The sequence below is a fragment of the Podarcis cretensis genome (genome assembly GCF_951804945.1).
Source record: "Podarcis cretensis genome assembly, chromosome: 3".
Taxonomy (NCBI): domain Eukaryota; kingdom Metazoa; phylum Chordata; class Lepidosauria; order Squamata; family Lacertidae; genus Podarcis; species Podarcis cretensis.
Genome location: NC_137172.1, coordinates 67406148 through 67426125, shown reverse-complemented (window position 1 = coordinate 67426125; position 19978 = coordinate 67406148). Strand labels below are relative to the sequence as shown.

General features: G+C 41.9%; 1 protein-coding gene and 1 long non-coding RNA gene across 2 annotated transcripts in view; one reads left to right on the top strand and one right to left on the bottom strand.

Annotated features, from left to right (window-relative positions):
- Positions 1–19978, bottom strand: part of THEMIS (thymocyte selection associated) — a 69048-nt gene that overhangs the window by 3658 nt on the left and 45412 nt on the right. The window contains exons 5-6 of the mRNA XM_079970774.1: positions 3354–3507; positions 123–285 (exon numbers count right to left, since the gene is read on the bottom strand). Of these exons, the coding sequence (XP_079826900.1) occupies positions 158–285; positions 3354–3507 (282 nt within the window). The 3' untranslated portion in view covers positions 123–157. The remainder of the gene's footprint in view (positions 1–122; positions 286–3353; positions 3508–19978) is intronic.
- LOC307213102 overlaps positions 13495–19978 on the top strand; it is a 41835-nt gene continuing 35351 nt past the window's right edge. Inside the window, exons 1-2 of the long non-coding RNA XR_013837384.1 lie at positions 13495–13571; positions 16261–16366. This is a non-coding gene — a long non-coding RNA (uncharacterized lncRNA). The remainder of the gene's footprint in view (positions 13572–16260; positions 16367–19978) is intronic.

The following is a 19978-nucleotide window of genomic DNA, read 5'->3' as shown; positions in this document are numbered from 1 at the left end:
ATCAGAGGATGGGGGAGGAGAGCTCTGTGTGAGTACAAGTGCCTATACAACCCCTTTCTCCCCTCCCCTCCCCGCCCATCATCTTCGGTTTACACGGATGTCTAATAACAAGGCACACACACTTTTTGTTCCTCTTCTTAAGTAGGGTGCATTATCATTAGATGTGTTCCCCCTGATTTTTTTGGGTAACACTTTCTGTAACACTGATATCTTTATCATCAACGTCAGGCCTGGAATTTGGTTTCTTTTCTGCTCTGTGTTTCGGAAGCACTCCCTTTGATGAATCTGAAAATAAAGCAGGAGACACAGCATGGGGTTAGGGGTCTACAGTACATGAAACATCCCACCATTACCAGCCTCTCAGGAATAGGATGTTGGCCAAAAGATCCAGTTACACACACAGCTAGCTGCTTTTTGCACTGCTAGTAATGCTGACTTCTTATTTCTCAAGGAGAATATTACTCAGGGAGCCACTTTTGAAACTTAGGTGGGGCTCTCGAGAGCAGCCCATGATGCTACTGCTCCTTCACTGGGCACACCCATTGCACTGCACACCCATCTAAGGAAGGCACTGAATACGACCTTGTCTATGACTATTTACTTTGGTTTAGTTTGGCAGCACTTAAATCACTGTGCTACTCAGAAATCAAATGCTGCATGACGGCACACTCTACGCAGCTGACAGCACCACGAGGCTAGAGGGGAAAGTGTATTTTATAGTATAATTTTGCAATTGCAGCCAGACACTCCAGAGCAAGGCATGTTGTATTAATTCACAGCCAGGCACTCTGGATTTGGCCTCGTGCCTCTGAGCAGTCTGATTGTGAATTACTACCCCCTCACATTTCTATTTCTGTTATGAAGGAAATAAGACATGACTGCTTGTTTATTTATGAACAAACAGCTCAGCAGATATTCTCTACAAAGCCGCAAAGGCTTAAGCTGTATGCTGATGGCCAGCAGTGTTTTGTTCATCAGCAGCTCAATCAAACAATCCAGATGAAGCCAACATACAGATATGTGGATATCAACACGGTCCTTCTGAAGTCAGTTGGGATGGGCATTTCAATCCAGAAGGTTATGTTAGACTCGCACAGGGTGTCCTTAAGGTCTTCTGCATTCATGCTCCAGGGTGACAGTTGCTGGGATTAGCACAATCTCCTACTGTTTTATGGGACATCTGTGATGTGTAATCCTGATGTTTCTCAGGGAGGCAATTCATACAATGTGTTAGGGACCTGCTAGGTTAGCTGTGCAAGTACCGGTCCAATGGAAAGGTCAGAGGTGTGCATGGTGGGCCCCAGCCCATGCTGAGGAAAGACTCAGAGCAGCAGATAAAACTCAGAGGGGCCCAAGACAGAATTCAGGTCAGGCAGAAATCAGTGTCCAAAGCAGCAAACAGCAGTCAGATGAGCCTGAGGCAGGTTTGCAAAGCAAGGACAGGAACCTGTAGCCAAACCTGAAACAACAGGTCAGCCAGTCCCCTGCTGGATTCCAGATCACCTAGTCTGACTGGACTGATGAGCTGCAACAATCCCTTTGGCCATTGTTGCAGCAGCACAGAAAGGCCAATCGCTTCCTCTGCCCAAGAGCTGCCCTGAAACAAGGACAACTTGGGGCGCAGTGAGTAATACACTGGGATCCTGTACCAGAGTCTGGAGTTTGAGTCCCCTGGCAGCTTACACAATAACCTATCCAGCATATCATCTGTAGAAAAGTGCTAGAATGAGCCTGGGGCTCTTTGGATGTTCCTTACTATGCATAGGGCTAAACACACAAATGCCAACCCAAGTAGGCCCTGCTCATGTGATCTACCCAGCCCTTTTTCCTTGTGTGAGTGGGGCCTCCTCACTTATATTTATGCACATCAGCTCTAACTGCCTTAAAGGAACTTGATAAGGCAGACGCATGAGGACAAGGATCACTATGGTGCCCCATTGGATGTATTTACCACATCCTCAGAGAATGAATAAACCAGTCTTTAGAATCAGTCACATTTGATTAATGGGCAGAGAACTGAACTGTGTGTCATCAATGTAAGACACTGACAACTCTCTCAGCTTTTCCCATAAAAACCAGCCCCACTGATTATTACTTTCTGAACCGTATATATTTATTCACAGCATTTTTTGAGATTGGAAACAGGACTCCCATTGAATCCATGGCAAAATGGTGAAAGGAGTTGGGTTTTACCCACCCAGCAAGCTCAGTCTTGAAACCTTGTCATTTCTTATCCTTGAAGATGACAGTATGTAGTGGGTAAAGACTGGGTAAAGATCTGGTATATCAAAGGATAAAGTGACTTCCACATTTGTTCCTGATCTTGCTTCCTTCGTGAATCTGCTCTCAAAGAAGCGATTCTTTTGTAAACACTGATCCCACTCATATTTATAACGTCTCCAGTGGGAGTTATTTCTAGTAAGTAAGCAAACATGGCTTGTAAACTTAATATTATAACACAGGTTGCATATCAACAGCAATGACTGGGGCCTTCAATTTGGCACGATGGCACATTCAGACACTCCCCTTGTCATCTGTCATGCCCCCTACTTCTCTCAGTTTTTTATAAATGTGTTTCTTGGCTTTTGTTGTTGTTTGATGCTTGTGAGAGGATGCTTTTTTGTATGTGTTTTGTTTGTTTTGGACAGTAAGTATTTTACCTCAGGGTTTTTTGGGGGGGCGGGGGAGGTGTTCTGAGCATAGCCAGTTTTTCTTCCATAAAATGGCCATTTTGAGGAGCTCACAACAGATTCTTTGGTTTCCAGATGTACCCCTGGGCACCAAAAGGTTGAGGAGCCCAGAATTATGATGTACCAGACACAGGCACCCTGCTGTAATGGCTGAGAGCTGCTGTTCTTTAGCTTTCTGCTTTACCATTTGTAGAACATAAGAGAGAGGTCTGTAGTAAGCATCTCTGAGAAGCACTTTAAAAGTTTGAAACAATATAAACGGTAAGCATATTTTTGGAAATAAAAAGTGTAAACTGAAGACATCTTTATAGTTTTAACACAATAACATACTTTTTTTTATTAATACCAAGGCTGAGCAACAGTGGTGGGGGAAAATGGAGCCTCAAATTAAATATAATAAAGGTCCATCTGTTGTGAATAACACTGACTATTCTTGTTTCAGTATGAAAGTGACTTTTATTCAATGCTGCTGCTGAATGATCAGATGTATCTGTGGCAGACACATGAATGGGATTCTGAAGGGACTCTTGGGGTCCCTTCTAACACCATGATTCTATAGAGTTCTGTGTTTTCTGTGCTTTTATACAGATCCAGTGGTTCCAGGTGAAATCATGCAAGGTATCTGTGAACAGCATGCATTTCTCAGAACTTGGGTCAACTGACCTTTAGCCATCCTGTTCTTTGCAGATGTAGCTGTCAGCGCCATCTCCTCCTTGTTCTCCTGCTGCTCCAAATCACTTTGACAACTCAACTGTAGTCCTGAAACAGCAGCAGATTGATCTGAGGGCTGTTTCTTGGTGGCATCTACATAAACATCCTGAAATTACATCAGACAGCAAGATTGATTTATGCATAAAGTGTTAGTCAGATTATCCCCAACTTGTTCAGTCACAGCTTGAAGAGCTCCAAAAAGTGAGATCTCTCCAGCCCTTTAGAATAATTGGATAGTATCCAACTAAGTTTTGTTCAGAGTAGACCCACTGAAATGAATATAAGTTAGGGACATTCATTTCAGTTGGTCTCCTGTGAGTAAAACTTAGTGAAATACCACCCATTTGGCTGCATTGTCGAACTGCAGTGACCATCAAGATTTTTCTCCTACTATTCAACTGAAATCTACCTTGCTATAACCTAGGCTGATTAGATCAAGTCCTATACACTTGAGTAGCAGAGGTCAACTCTCTGCCCTCTTCTGTGTGACCAGTAGCACTGCAAGGCCAGATTAAGGGATGTGGGTCCAGGACTCCATGCTGCCCGGGGGCCCTCCAAAAAAACTCCTGCCACTTCTACCTAAATATCAAGTAGCCAAGGGTTCTACCATCGCCACTGTCCCATGCTTCCACCCCTCACCTACCACAACCACCACCAATATACGTTGCTATAACCTAGGCTGGTTAGATCAAGTCCTATACACTTGCGTAGCAGAGGACAACTCTCTGCCCTCTTCTGTGTGACCAGTGGCACTGCAAGGCCAGATTAAGGGAGCAGGGAGCAGCAAAAAGACATTTTAATATGTAGGGAGATGAGGCTAGGAAGCCAAACTTAGGTGTAATCCTTGGCCACCTTGTTTTTAAGGTAAAAGTGAAGGGTTGAGCAGTCAGGCAGCCAGGCAGGCTTCTAAGGAGTAGAATTCTCAGACCTAAGTATAATTTATAAGACCAGCTACTGCACACATATGCACCCTCAGAGCTAATATATGCTTGAATGAACTGGATAAAAATATCAGTTATAAAAACTCATAGTGTCTATACAGCCTGAGACCTCTGCATACTTGCCGTCTTGTTTCCTAATTGCTTCCATGATTACAGTGCACCCACAAGCCTCTCACAAACAACTTCTGCATCTTGACCAAACATTTGGGAACAAAAGTTCTATGTCATTGAGAACAGAAGCTAAACTTTCATTCTCCTCAGATTTTTTTTTAAGTTGCTTTTCCTTCTTAGTAATCAACACAGCATGAAGCACATTTCTGATTTTGAAATGTCCTCAAATAACTTGCAAATAAAGCTTTATTTTAATAAAGATACCAAATGGGAAATTTCTCAGCTCCGAAAAATGTGCATAAATACTGTGATAATGTTATCAATCAGGTCAATCCTTTTATTCTTTTACAGCCTCTTTCAGAAAATGTTTCCCAAGGGCATTTTGCAAATAAAATAGTATCTAAAAAGGGCTTCAATAGTTGAGAGTAAGTCATGTTAGATTTTAAGTTCAACTTATACTGAACTCAGATGTCCTCCTAGTACTGTATATCTATCAGCATGACAATAATATGCATATTTGGGAGATTACAATGTACAGTGGTACCTCGGGTTAAGTACTTAATTCGTTCCGGAGGTCCGTTCTTAACCTGAAACTCTTCTTAACCTGAAGCACCACTTTAGCTAATGGGGCCTCCTGCTGCTGCCACACCGCTGCTGCACAATTTCTGTTCTCATCCTGAAGCAAAGTGCTTAACCCGAGGTACTATTTCTGGGTTAACGGAGTCTGTAACCTGAAGCGTATGTAACCTGAGGTACATTGGTAGTCATATTTAGAGTAGATCCACTGAAACCAATGAACTTAAGTTAACATTGGTTAACATTGGGGATCACCTGTTAAAAACACTAAAGACACTAAAAATCTAGGTCACCCCTGAGTTAATGGGCTTAAACATGCTCAACTTTTCACCCCAAAGTGTATTGCTGAGCTCTTTGCTTAGCTCTTTACAGTCAGTTCAGATGTGGGCTGTGCAGAGGAAATGTGTACAAAACTTTAGAAAATCCATGCCATGTATGTCTTGGTAACACAGGGCTCTCTTGGCTGATAGGTTGACAAAATCCAAATCTATATGGATCTACTGGGTAATCAAACCATGTTTTATCAATTCATTTAGTCATCATTTCCATAAGGCATGTGTCAACGCTAATGCACTCACAGATTTCCTTCATGGTCAGGCCACTGAGTTGACATGAAACTCAAGAACCAGAAAACAGCAGCAGGAGACTTTTTCAGGTGGTTCACAATTTAGCGGAACCACCTGCAACATCAGGGCCCAGTACGGGCCACATGTTCTCCTGCAATGATTTTGCAAAGTTTTCTGCAGATAAAATCGCTCAGATTCGGGAAGAAGTAGACTCCACCGTGGGAGCAGGGCCGGGGCGGGAGAGTGCTAGAGTTCTGTCTAGTCAAGTTGAGTGGGATCAATTCCAATCTGTTACCTCCAAGGATGTGGACAGGCTGTTGGACGAGTGAAACCAACCGCCTGTCTCCTGGATCGTTGCCCATCCTGGCTTATAAAAGCTAGCCAGGAAGGACTGGGCGATGGGCTTCATGGGGTGGTGAATGCTTCCGTCCGTGAGGGAGCCTTCCCAGACCCGCTGAAAGAGGCGGTTATTAAACCGCTTCTTAAAAAACCATCTTTAGATGCGGCCACGATGGCCAACTATCGCCCAGTCTCAAATCTTCCATTCTTGGGCAAGGTGATTGACGAGCGGTTGCCGAACAACTCCAGGCACGCCTGGAAGAAGCGGACCATTTGGATCCCTTCCAGTCGGGATTCAGGCCTCATCATGGGACTGAAACTGCCTTGGTCGCACTGGTTGATGATCTCCAGCGGGCTAGGGACAAAGGTGAGAGCTGTTTCCTAGTTCTGCTGGATCTCTCAGCGGCGTTTGATACCATCGACCATAACATCCTTCTGGACTGTCTTGAGGGGCTGGGGGCACTGTCATACAGTGGTTCCGCTCCTTCCTCCTGGGCCGTGTTCAGAAAGTGGTGGTGGGGGATGAGTGTTCAGACCCCTGGGCTCTCACTTGTGGGGTGCCTCAGGGTTCTGTCCTCTCCCCCATGCTTTTCAACATTTACATGCAGCCGCTGGGAGAGATCATCAGGAGGTTTGGGCTGGGTGTTCATCAGTATGCGGATGATACCCAGCTCTACCTCTCTTTTAAATCAGAACCAGTGAAGGCGGTGAAGGTGTCTGGAGTGTCTGGAGGCGGTTGGAGGATGGATGGCGGCTAACAGATTGAGGTTGAATCCTGACAAGACAGAAGTTCTGTTTTTGGGGGACAGGAGGCGGGCAGGTGTGGAGGATTCCCTGGTCCTGAATGGGGTAACTGTGCCCCTGAAGGACCAGGTGCGCAGCCTGGGAGTCATTTTGGACTCACAGCTGTCCATGGAGGCACAGGTCAAATCTGTGTCCAGGGCAGCTGTTTACCAGCTCCATCTGGTACGTAGGCTGAGACCCTATCTGCCTGCGGACTGTCTCGCCAGAGTGGTGCATGCTCTGGTTATCTCCCGCTTGGACTACTGCAATGCACTCTACGTGGGGCTACCTTTGAAGGTGACTCGGAAACTACAACTAATCCAGAATGCGGCAGCTAGACTGGTGACTGGGGGCGGCCGCCGAGACCATATAACACCGGTCTTGAAAGACCTACATTGGCTCCCAGTATGTTTCCGAGCACAATTCAAAGTGTTGGTGCTGACCTTTAAAGCCCTAAACGGCCTCGGTCCAGTATATCTGAAGGAGCGTCTCCACCCCCATCATTTTGCCCGGACGCTGAGGTCCAGCGCCGAGGGCCTTCTGGCAGTTCCCTCATTGCGAGAAGCAAAGCTACAGGGAACCAGGCAGAGGGCCTTCTCGGTAGTGGTGCCCGCCCTGTGGAACGCCCTTCCAGCAGATGTCAAAGCGATAAACAACTATCTGACATTCAGAAGACATCTTAAGGCAGCCCTGTTCAGGGAAGTTTTTAATGTGTGATATTTTACTGTATTTTTGGTTTCTATGGAAGCCACCCAGAGTGGCTAGGGAGGCCCAGCCAGATGGGCGGGGTATAAATAAATTATTATTTATTTATTTATTTATTTATTTATTTTACCCAACAAATGTGAGCATAGAGTTGTCTCCCTGTTGAAATAAATGAAACAGCCTTTGGATACATATCAAAGCATCTATGCTTGCAGGAACCAAAGCTCCATAGTTTGCTTAGCTTCCTGGATTATTTGGTGAAGGAAAATACTAAGCACGTAAACTATAATACTATATTGTCCACACAGTGCCTTTCCTTGGTCACAGAATGAAACATGAAACTCCTCCACACACATATTAAAGCAGCAGTGCTGTGTATTTGGGCATGTAGAAGAGCATCTCAAACTGCTTAAAAAAAATTAAAATCGTTCTCAGCCTCTGGGAGGATTCTTCCAGAAAAGGGTCTGGATTTCAAGAATTAGGATTTGTGGTCATTTATCTGACAGGCCTGCAGAGCAATAAAGAAAGCCAAGATGAAATCAAGTTAAAGGATTGCTGCCAAAACAGTTTTACCTCAACACTTGTATCTTTTCTTTAAAAAAGAACACAAAAAACCCTTCGAGCATCACTAAATCTGCAGAAGGCAGTGCACCAGGCTATAAAGATAAAGTTGCCTTTGACCACATCATACCTCAGGAAGTCAGAGATGATACATTAAATAAAACAGACCTTTTTATTGGAAACTAAGACAAGGATCAGAAGCTGGGGAAACATAGCAGTCAGTAAGCTTGGATGTTGTACCTTTCTGCAGATGTTTGGTCTCAAATAAAAGCACAGACTATGTTTCCCACATTTTGCTTATGGGAATATTCAAGGCATTGCTTTTTCCCATATAGTAAAAGATGTAGAAAAGCAAGGTGTTTTCTTCAAACAAATAATAATTAAAAAACCCCATATTCCCACAGAGATCCCAGGTTTCCCTTTTTTTCTTAATGCTGGGCTGTCCACTCCTATTTAACTTTTTCCTTTCCCTTAAAGATGTCTGTTGAGTACAAATGCTGACATTATATAAGTAACATTAAACCAGGCTTGCAAGGTCTTGGATGTGTCCCATAATATTAGCAATAAAATTAAAGCTCTTCTGAGAGAAATCACGTTATAAATTATTGAAGGCCTTTCTCGGGCTCTAGAGCCTACACAGTTCTTCATAGAATTAAATGGTGTAGTTATACATATTAAGTTGTACAAATAGCCAGGGAGCTCCTGCATATAAAGATGAAGAGCCCAAACTATTGCTTAAACTATATTGCAAAAGAGTGAAGGCAGTGGCTACACAGGTATGTAATACTTTACCATGGTGTACTGTTGCAAGAGGGACGCGGGTGGCGCTGTGGGTTAAACCACAGAGCCTAGGACTTGCCGATCAGAAGGTCAGCGGTTCGAATCCCCGCGACGGGGTGAGCTCCCGTTCCTCGGCCCCTGCTCCTGCCAACCTAGCAGTTTGAAAGCACGTCAAAGTGCAAGTAGATAAATAGGTACCGCTCCGGTGGGAAGGTAAATGGCATTTCTGTGCGCTGCTCTGGTTTGCCAGAAGTGGCTTAGTCATGCTGGCCACGTGACCCGGAAGCTGTACGCCGGCTCCCTCGGCCAATAAAGTGAGATGAGCACCACAACCCCAGAGTCGGTCATGACTAGACCTAATGGTCAGGGGTCCCTTTACCTGTAGTGTTACAAGAGCAAGCTTAACCTTTCCGCACCCCCAGCTCATATGCACCTACTGTTCCTCTCATTCACTGGCAAAATTGCAAGAAGGGAATTAGAATGTTTCATTTTTGTTTTAGATAACAGCTTAGCATGTTGTCAGAACCCTAAACTATGGTAAATCTTAAGAAAGATTAGCGAAAACAAGGCAGCTTCACGAACTATTATTTGAGGTTAGCTTGCTTGAATTAACCCAGTTTGTGTGGGTTCAAAGGACTTGGCCAACTTTGGTTAATCAGAAACAGTTTTTGAATTCCCCCTGATAGTTGTGGTGGAAGGGAGTGTATGAGCCAGTGAAATGGCTAGGTTTGCTCTTGTGATGCTAAACCATAATGGGTGTTCACGTGTTACATTCAACAACTATATAATCTATGTACCTCAGTATACAAATAGTATATTTGTACATTTATGTATATGTAACATTCAATGTGTGTGTAGTCTGAGTACCTGTCTACACAATAGTTGAGTGGTACAGATCAACAATTGTACATTATTTTGCATAAAGACTTGTACATGCATAGAGACAGCTTTTACCTGAATTCAGTGTAACGTGTGAACAAACCTATTGCATCACATCCAATGCTTGCTGCAAAGGGTATGCTAAGAGTTCCTACAACAATAATGTCTTCCTCCCTTCCTGCCAATTGGCCTGAAATGCTACCTATCGTCTAACAATTAATCCAGTGCAAACATACACCCTGCAACTCACGTTACTGTCTGATGGGTAGGAATGTACATTAGTACATATCCATAATAAAATCTAGTTGTAGCCTAAAAATAAAAAGGGGTGTATATTGACTGGTTTTTAATTTAAAAACCGAGGGAATTCCAGAATTCTCAAATGATTATAACATTTTATTTTCTCAAATTATTATAACAGATCATTATTATAACATAGCGAAAAGTAAGTGGATGATCAAGCTTAAGGGATTTTTAACTGCACCACAATGTGCAAAACATATAAGGAATTATATGGCAATGAACATGCCACAATTCTTCTGCCTGATACACACACCACGAGTGCATACACACACTACAAGAGGAGAGACAGTATACTTTGATGAAGTTGCACATTGCTAGACGGAATGTAACATTGTTATATGGTTGCAAACTACTCTAGTGAAGAAAATGGCCCATTTATTGGATTAATCAGTGCTGGGCATTGCACTACAACTTCTGCTGTACATTTATTATAGTTACCCATGCTACGAGATACAGATCATAAACCTCTAACTGCAATCTTTAAAGAGATCCTAGAGAGCTCTTTCTGATGCCATCAGAAATTCGGGGGGGGGGGGGGAGAGAGACTAAAGAGATGTTGGCATTAACTGTTGCCAATTATCAACCTGTCCAGCGGATGTTTAGTTGTCTTATACTTTCAAGCTCAGTATTGCCCACATTGACTAGCAGTGACTCTGCAGGGCAGCAGGCCTGCATTGGTGCTAGTCTTTTGCAACCCCACCTGGAGATGCCAAAGACTGGAGTTTCTTGCAAGCAAGCAAAGTACCAGTAGGTGCTCCACCACTTAGCTGCATCTCTTTCCGAGAATCTTCCATGTGGCAAATGCGTACTTATAAAAGCAATAATTCACTACCAGAGTTGTGATGGCTACTACTACTGTGACTACAACCACAATTAAAAAACACTGTATCTTCTAGTAATGGCAGAGGCACAATGACTTACTTATACCGTGTACACATTACCAGCTTAAAACGCAGCATGGAGTTTCCCACCACCACTACTGATTTTCAAATCACATTTGCATATTGCTGAATACATCTGTATGGTTAAGGTGTGTTTACAAGTCACCCACCGTGTGTCCACACCAGTGGGTAGAGAGCAGGTGTTAGGTATCTTCATAGAGCCTATGTTTTCAAATCAGACTGAAGCTGGTTTCAGGGGAAGCACATAAAAACACGGGATTTCTCAAAAAAAACCCTACAGGATAGATGTGGACCATACCTAACATCATGTGTCCATGGCTTCACAAGCCAGCGGAAGGAAAGCATTGGATGCAGAGTAAACAGGCGGGTGCACACAGCCTTGGAAGCAGGATTGGGACACAATCTGTTATTGAGATAATATATGCCACCAATTTTCTCTCCTACTTTTTTAAAGAAGCAAGTAGCAAATTGGTGCTAGACAGAAGCTAGACTTTGGTCCAAAGTAGTTGAAGGAGCCCTTCTCCCATTATCTGCCTGCCCATGCCTTAAGATCTGTTGGTGAGGCTTTCCTTGCAACCCCAACATTGAGCTTAGTGTTGAAGTGGAGAAGAGCCTTTTCAGTTGAAGTTCCCTCCCATTAACTTCAGTGGGAGAGGGAAAATCTGAACATTGCTGGCCAGGCTCTGTAGCCTACAACTATTCTGCTCACTTCACTGGAACTGAGCATAGGATATGTAACTCAGCAACCAATAAAAGCACACCCCACACATATGACCTCTACATGGAAACATTGGGTGCACATCACGGGGCTAAATGTCTTTGGCCTCCTGAAAACTCACAAGACACTTTATAAATAAATGACTTTATAAATGGAACACTTGACAAAACATTTGCCTCCTGGGGATTCAAACACATTGCTAATGTCTCTTCCTAGAACCCTCACCCTCACCTTGGGACTCCAAACACAAATGCATGCTGTGTGTGTTGCCATGCAAGGGTGTGTTTTGGGGTATGTGCTCCCATTCTTGGCTTCTGCCATATATCAGGCCACACCCTCCCTCCTGGTTGGTAGGATGTGTTGATGTTTCCAGGGACATTGGGTTTGGGTGTGAATTTTACACTTTTTTTGTACCCCTCACCCACCCTCTTGGGCTGAGCATGCCTTAGGCACAGTGGCTATTTTGCTGACATAGCAGTGGCGTATCTTCCATATCATTGTAATGTGTAAGATGGATTTCTCTGCCCCTTATCATGGTCGGATACAACTTTGACAGAGAGCATTTTCACACTTCCCAAGTCTAGGTCTACAAAATTCATATGCCCGGCTCACATTTCACTATTCAAACATCAGGAAATCCATTTCTCCAGCATTTTGTTCCTCTGCTATCAGCCACCAGCCTTTAAAACTGGCATAATCGTGATCCATACTTATGTTGTTTTCCCCATGGAGAGGTAAGACCTTAGCAAGAAACCAGGATTTTGCTCAAAAGCATCTCTTTGCTATGAATCGGATGTCTGCATGGCTATCCATAATTGATGTTCACAGCCATTTAAGATAAATGCCTTTAAAATATAAAATTAGAAGGAGCTGGGAACCTTTGAGACTTCACAGGGTGCTATTAATAAACTAGACAGCGAGTCAAGGCTGATTTGTTCTACTCTGGAAAAGATAATGATTTTTTGATTGTTACTTATTTTATGCCACAGTGGCCTTCCTGCTTAAGCTGTCAACAAGCCCAGCTATACTGCACACCAGAGTAATATCTTGCAAGGGTATTACATAACTACAGTTATACAAACTGACAGGGTCCATAGTTTTGCCCAGAAACTTTAAACGCACTGCCCCAGCATGCAGATCCCAACCAAGTCCCCTGGGCAATGTGGAATAAGGAATTATAGGTTTCTAAAAGTCTTCCAAATGGCCAGTGACAATGAAAGGGATCTTCATGCAGCCTTGTTAGCATACAAGGCGGCAAGTAGTGCTTCACATTCTTTATTTTCCTGAAGAACTTGGAAGGTATGTATAATAAAATGTGCATGAATATTTTTTAGCATCAAGTGCCTATTAGTCATGCCTAAAGAGGAGGTTCAACGAGAGTCCAAGGTGATAATCTCAGAGAAAGCAACACAGTTATGACAACGCAGCAGCTACGTTGGGCTAAAGTAAATAATGTGTTGTAGTTTAAACCTGCTCTACCTTTTCATTTGGGAAGAGTTTAGCAAGCACAGTCGGTGTGTGGGTGGGTAGCAGGCGCTGAAATGGAGGTATAATTTGAGTGTGGTAGTTACGGTGCCCATTTTACATTCCACATAGCACATTTTTCATTAGACGATTAGGACGGCAGTTTTTGAAGAAGACAACCATAAAAGATTGTGGATAAATCTTTATTTAAACTTATTACTACCTCATGATGAGTTTCAAAAACAAATTGCCTCAGTCCAGATGCTCAGATGTACTTCCTCAGAGTGGCTGGGGAAACCCAGCCAGATGGGTGGGGTATAAATGATAAATTTTATTATTATTATTCCTTGCAAACCCAGCCTGCCGGGACTGCCTTGGAACTTTAAATGGGGGGAGGTGCATTGTGGGAAAGGCAGGCAGAGTTGCCTCATTCTGTTGTGAATAGAGAAGCGTGACTATGTCCACTAGGAGCCTCCTTGCCTGCAAGAAACTACTAAGCCATGGTAAATACCTTCACCAGGAAAATGTTGAGCTTTTAAAAAGTAGGTGAATTATTCCCCACATGACACATTTAGATAAGCTAATGTATTTTCAACTTGTTCAGTAGGTGGAATTCTGTTGTGATTTTTTCCTGAGGCAAAGCCTAGTCTACCTCACCTGAACAGAGTCAGCTAGCATTCCAGGTGCCTTGCTTACATCTTAATTTAAGCATAATTCATTAAAACCGATACTTTCCACCTAATGAAAAATAGGGTCATCCAAGGAGGAAATCCAGATTCTCATATGCACTATTGACCTGTATTTTCCAAAATGTAATTGGGGAGAGGGGCCTATTACCTGGTAAACTGATAAAATGTTCCATTTTGTAGATTTCCATTTTTAAAAATGCCTATTGTGTACTAAAATGCTATGTAACACACAGATGCTTTGTAAATAAACAGGGAAAGGGTGGTGCTAGGGAAACATACTTTATTAATTATTTGCTTTCTTCAGGGCAATGCCGTGGAAACCACTAGATGTCTCTGTTTCCTGTTTTATGCATTACACTTGAAAATTAATACAGCTAAGATATTCCATTTTAAACTCCTCATTTCAAGGGTCCATAACTCAGAGTAAAAATTCACTGCAGGCAACGACTTGTCATAAAAAGATCCAATCTAAGAGAGGTATTTATTTTCTTCTACTCCTCCTCCTCTGTACATTTGAAAATATGCGGCTCTGCATAACAGCAGTACTAAATTGTTAACTAGATTCAAGTTTGTCTCTGGGCACTGGTAGAGGAAATAGCCGACAAATAATGCAGACTTTAAAAAAACCAAAACCCTAATCCCATGTGAAGAGAAAGTATAAAAATAGGGGAAAGAGAAGGAATTGTTTACAGGAACAACTTCAGAAGGGGGGTGATGATATTGCATTTAGCTTCCAGAAGCATTTTGAATTCATGTTACACCTCTTTCTTCCCTCCCTCCATCTCATGGCGCAAATCAGAAACAAAATATTTCACGTAATCCTCCCTCTCCAACACAAAGTGCAGAGAACATTTCTCCTGGATATTATAATTAAAGCCCATTCCTCACTTTTTCTGAAATATTTTCAAAGTGACTCATAAAGATTTGAAAAAACAAAAACGCCATTAAGATGAACAGAAAATAAAAACACACATAATACTAAAAACATTCATACACCAACAACGTAACAAGAAATAATATACATATATCCATGCAGACATTTCTCCACCATACTAAAACTGGCTCTTTTTCACAGATTTTTGTTTGGGACTCAGAACTTGTTTGTAAATTAAGTTCTCTGAATGTCCCCACTCCCTGAGGTTAGGTTTATTGTGACTTGGGAGAGGGTTTTTTCCTTTGTACTACCATGACCTTGGACCACAGGAAGTTTGCCTGGTACCTGTTCACATATTTTTGAACAAGGTCACATATTTTTTCAGCAAGGCCAGCCCAAGATGTTTTCCTTCCTGAGTCAAAGGACAAAGATCCCACCCCCACCCAATTTGACATACAGAAACTGAATGGATTTGCAGCGGAATCTCACTTCAGCATTCTCCACAGGGCAAAGCAGCCTAGTTTTGGGCATGTAGGACAAGTGATGTGGCATACCCAGCTCTGTCCTCCAACAAGGGCAGTTGCCCAGAGGCTCAGGAAGGACAACTGGAGGTGGGAAGGCTGCCACCAGAGACTCTAGCATCTGCTGCCCAAGTTGATTCTCTGGATGTGCCAACTTATTATTTCTTTATATATACCCTGCCCATCTGGCTGGGTTTCCCCAGTCACTCTGGGTGGATCCCAACAGAATATTAAAAGCACAATAAAACATCAAATATTCAAAACTTCCCTAAACAGGACTGCCTTCAGATGTCTTCTAAAAGTCAGATACAGTGGTACCTCGGGTTAAGTACTTAATTCGTTCCGGAGGTCCGTTCTTAACCTGAAACTATTATTAACCTGAAGCACCACTTTAGCTAATGGGACCTTGCGCTGCCGCCGCACCGCTAGAGCACAATTTCTGTTCTCATCCTGAAGCAAAGTGCTTAACCCGAGGTACTATTTCTGGGTTAGCGGAGTCTGTAACCTGAAGCGTATGTAACCTGAGGTACCACTGTAGTTGTTTATTCCTTGACATCTGATGGGAGGGCATTCGACAGGGCGGGCACCACTACCGAGAAGGCCCTCTGCCTGGTTCCCTAGAATCTTTTTTCCTTTTTCTATTTCCCCAGACTTTTAAAAACTCCAGTTGAACAGCTTTTTCTTTTTAATTCTGCAACCATCATTTGGTGTTTTTCTTATTCTGTATGTGATTGCATATTTTTAACCATTTTACATGATAGCATATATCTATATTTATATAGGTATTTTTCACACCAGATTGGACTGTGTATCAAGGCTGAGTCACACATCTATGTTCATTGCTTGATAACTGCAAGCAGCAGCTGGAGATTCCGTATATGTAATATATTATCATATGTCAAATGCCACAGGCAGAATTTTCATCTCATCTCGTGTCATCTGAAATACAAAGTTCTGAGGTGGAGTCAGTTACAGCTGTTTCTGGCCATGCCTTCACCTTACAAGCACAGCTCCTTGGTTTTCATTATAATCAGAACGGTTCAAGCTTGGAGATGTATGCCCTGCTATCTTAAGTACTTTACATTTTTATAGCATGTTTTGTCTTCAGAACACCAGACTATTGACATTGGCTAATGAATCTTCACAGAATCCCAGAGGAAGATGTGGCTGCAGATCATCGTCTTATTTTACAGGTGGGTGAACTGAAACATAGACTCTGCTTGTGTCAAGAAACGAGAGGGCCTGGAAGAAAGGTAGGATTCAGATACAGAGCTTACTTTAGCTCTATTCACAGGGAGACTATAGTTCTGCCTTCCCTACCCAGTCACCTTTTGTGAGTTCTGACTGTCTACATCAGCGAAACCTCTTGTTCTTGTGGAGCTTTCTGCACATTTTGGCACTCTAATCCACTGAAAATTTTGGGTTGCAGAATAAGCTTTCCAGTCATGCAAAAGTACCTCTGGATTCAACCACACACATATACAGCCAATGGAGAAATGAATAATATAACACAAGGCCAAACTCTTTCTTCAAGAGTTATGTTTCAGCCACCTGGGGCCAGAAATGGGTTTCTTTACATCCAGGGAAACCAACATGAAACTGCACCCCTAAGCCAGCCCAATAATTATGATGTAAAAGATTAACAGTTGTAATAAAATGAAACAACAAATACATTTACACAAGTCTTGATAAAGCACCATTAATGAATATTAAGGATTATTTTCAAGAGGTCTAAATTTGTTGCTGACTCTGGAATGGGAAAATTGGCAGTACCTGTTGTTTAAAGCTTTAAATTTCTAATGAAATTTCTGCAGTATTTAACTCACTCCCCTATTTTAGCATGAAATGCAATGATTGCCCATGACTACTAATAATATGTATAACATTAATCATGATTTTGATACCTCTTTGAATCAGGTGCCCAGGACTCTCATCCCACCCTAGTTCTGGCCCTGCAGCCCATGGAAAGGTGGACAGCAAAGGATCTTTATAAATCATATTGGGAAGGGTATTTCACTGTCCAAGTGCCACAGACAGTAAAAAAAAAACCCTTTTATCTCCACCCATTGACCTTCAGATGGCAGGGAGACAATCAACAGGTGTCAGTACCTGAGCAGCATGGCGGTGCATGCTCAGATGGAAGAAGACTGGCCTTCATATATTCTGGACCCAAACAAATTTTAAGCCCTAAATTTAAGGCCTTAGTTAAAGATTAAAAGGGGGGACCCCACAGGTTGTGTGATGTGGAAAACTGCAAACTGAAAATGCAAAATGGCATATTTATGATAATTTCTAGTAACACACTAAAACTTAGGAACTAAAAGAGGAACACATACACACACACCACATAGAGAGAGAAGTTTATGATGTGGTGAATGCGCCTCCAGTGTTTCTCTGGGATACCATTTTAAAGTATTTATATTACTGGCTGGGATCTGGCCTCTGATAAGAAAAAATTGATAGAGCAAGCAACAAGCTCAATAAAACTAGATCATTTTTTCCCTCATACAAGGAATCACTAAAATGATGAAGTATAATAGTTTCAGATAAACCTTTCAGCTAAACTTCTTTTGCTGTACTTTTCCATATTTCTCAGAACAATACTAGATTCAAGATTGTGGTCCCAGCAGAAACCATTCCAGCTGAGTTTTGGATATATTTTCAAATTTTGATTGTTCAAAACACTGCAAAAATAAGGTGATATTATTCAACACTGTTCCACTGGATGTGTTGCTGATTATTTTATCAACTTCACATTTCTCCCCCTCACATAAAAAGTAGCTCATCATTCATTCAACTTTTTCCATTTTTTCTTATTATGTCCAATTTTAATATACCTATAAGGGACATAGAACAAATATATTGGGAATATATTATTCCTGAAGGAGTAATATCTTCTAGTTACAAGTAAACAAATGCATTTGTGTTTACTTATTACTAGAAAATATTACTCCTTTAGGAATAATATATTCCATATTCAGAATTAAGAATGGCATTTCCAATAGTGCACAAATATGATTGTAAAAGTACTAGAAATAGTCATTAGTTTCTTTCTGCAAATTCTCCATTCTAGCTCTCTGCCTAACATGAAACTTTTCAGAGCTCGTTTTGATGTTATATGAAACCGTCCATTTCTTGTTCCAAAGAAACTGTTCTGCATATCACAGAGAAACTGAATATTACCCTGTGGTTATCAAAGGGATTTTAAACATTACATGATCAAAAGGAAAGTAGCTGATTAGCAAAGGGATACTTAATCCAACTTTGTCCAAGTTGGGTGTACATGGAGATGCCCACAAAGAAGGCCTGTATTTGAATAAAATTCATTGCTATAGGAGAGGGCAACTCCATGTCTGCTTTGGAAGACCCATGCCATTAGCAACACACAGATAATGTGATTAGAGAAATGCAGTGTCCCTGTGCGCTCTGCTCATAGATGAGGAAGAGGAAACTTGGTTGTGTATGAATTGGAGCTCCATGTGTGCAGCTTTTGTTGTTTCCCAAATTATTCCCTATAGGATGGAGCTCCTATTACCAAAAGACTGTTTCTTCCTCCTTTGTGAAAGAAAGACTAAAAGAGGAGGGCAGCACTAATCTTCAAACCAACAAATAATTAGGAAATTATAAAAAGGAGATAGAAAAAAACGTTTCATGTTTTTGGAGAAGCACTCTATACTATACCCTACATAACTGCTGCTCTGGAACTTTTACATGGAAGTTAATCCCCATCAGTAGGCCTTATATTTCTTCTCATGCTAGTAATAGATGGGTGGGGTATAAATAATGCTATTATTATTATTATTATTATTATTATTATTATTATTATTATTATTATTAGTGTGGGAGGGTTAAGTGATCTTATGCTGCAAACTCAGTTGACAATATCTGTTGGCATACAGTATTAAGAGTTTAGGAGAGCACAAACTTTCCTTCCTTTCTTGTCAACCACGGCAAACTGATGGATGACTATAAAGTTACTATGAATTCTTTTTAGGTCTCTAATAGCACAAGTACAAGAAAATAAACTTAACAAGCTCTCTGTTCAGAGGCTTTTCCTATCTAACGTTGCATATCTTTTGCTTCTTCTAACACAAGGAGCAAATGGTAAGTAGGGCCACTCAAACTACTTGAGTATGTTTCCTCTGATAATCAGAAGCATGTTTTACACTTTTTATTACACATTTTTCTGGCTGACTGGTACTTAACTGCACCATGTTTTACGTTTTTGTAAGCTCTCTTCCTTGCTGTACTTATAAAAAGAAATGGCCCTGATTAACTGGCTAAGATAATCAAATGTCTGGCTCACTTCATTTTAATGCAAAGCATCACTTGGGTATCTTCAACAGAAATGCCTGTTTCTGTCCATTATAGCGTCACCTGCTGTACTAAGGGTACATTCCAGCTCCATATTAGTTAATACTGTATCTATGTTTCTCACATTAACCACACTATACTTCTAAGCACAGCACTGGTAAAAGATAATAGCAGCATAGGAAATAGAATCATATAGAATCATAGTGCTGAAGAGTTGAAAGGGATCCTGAGGATCATCTAGTCCAACTGCGTACAACGCAGGAATCCCAACTAGATTGTACATGACAGATGGCCATCCAACCTCTGCTTAAAAGTCTCCAAGGAAGGAGAGTCCACTACCTCTCCTGGGAGTCTGTTCCACTATTGAACAGCTCTTATTGCCTGAAAGTTATTCCTGCTCCTTTGTCACCTTCAGCTGTGGTGACCTGGAATTTATTTTAAACCACGTTGTGCTTTCATGGACAAGTTGTCTGCAAAGCCACAAGTGAATGGCAAAGATCTTGATCCAGATATTATGGGCTATTTCTAACACACACACACACACACACACA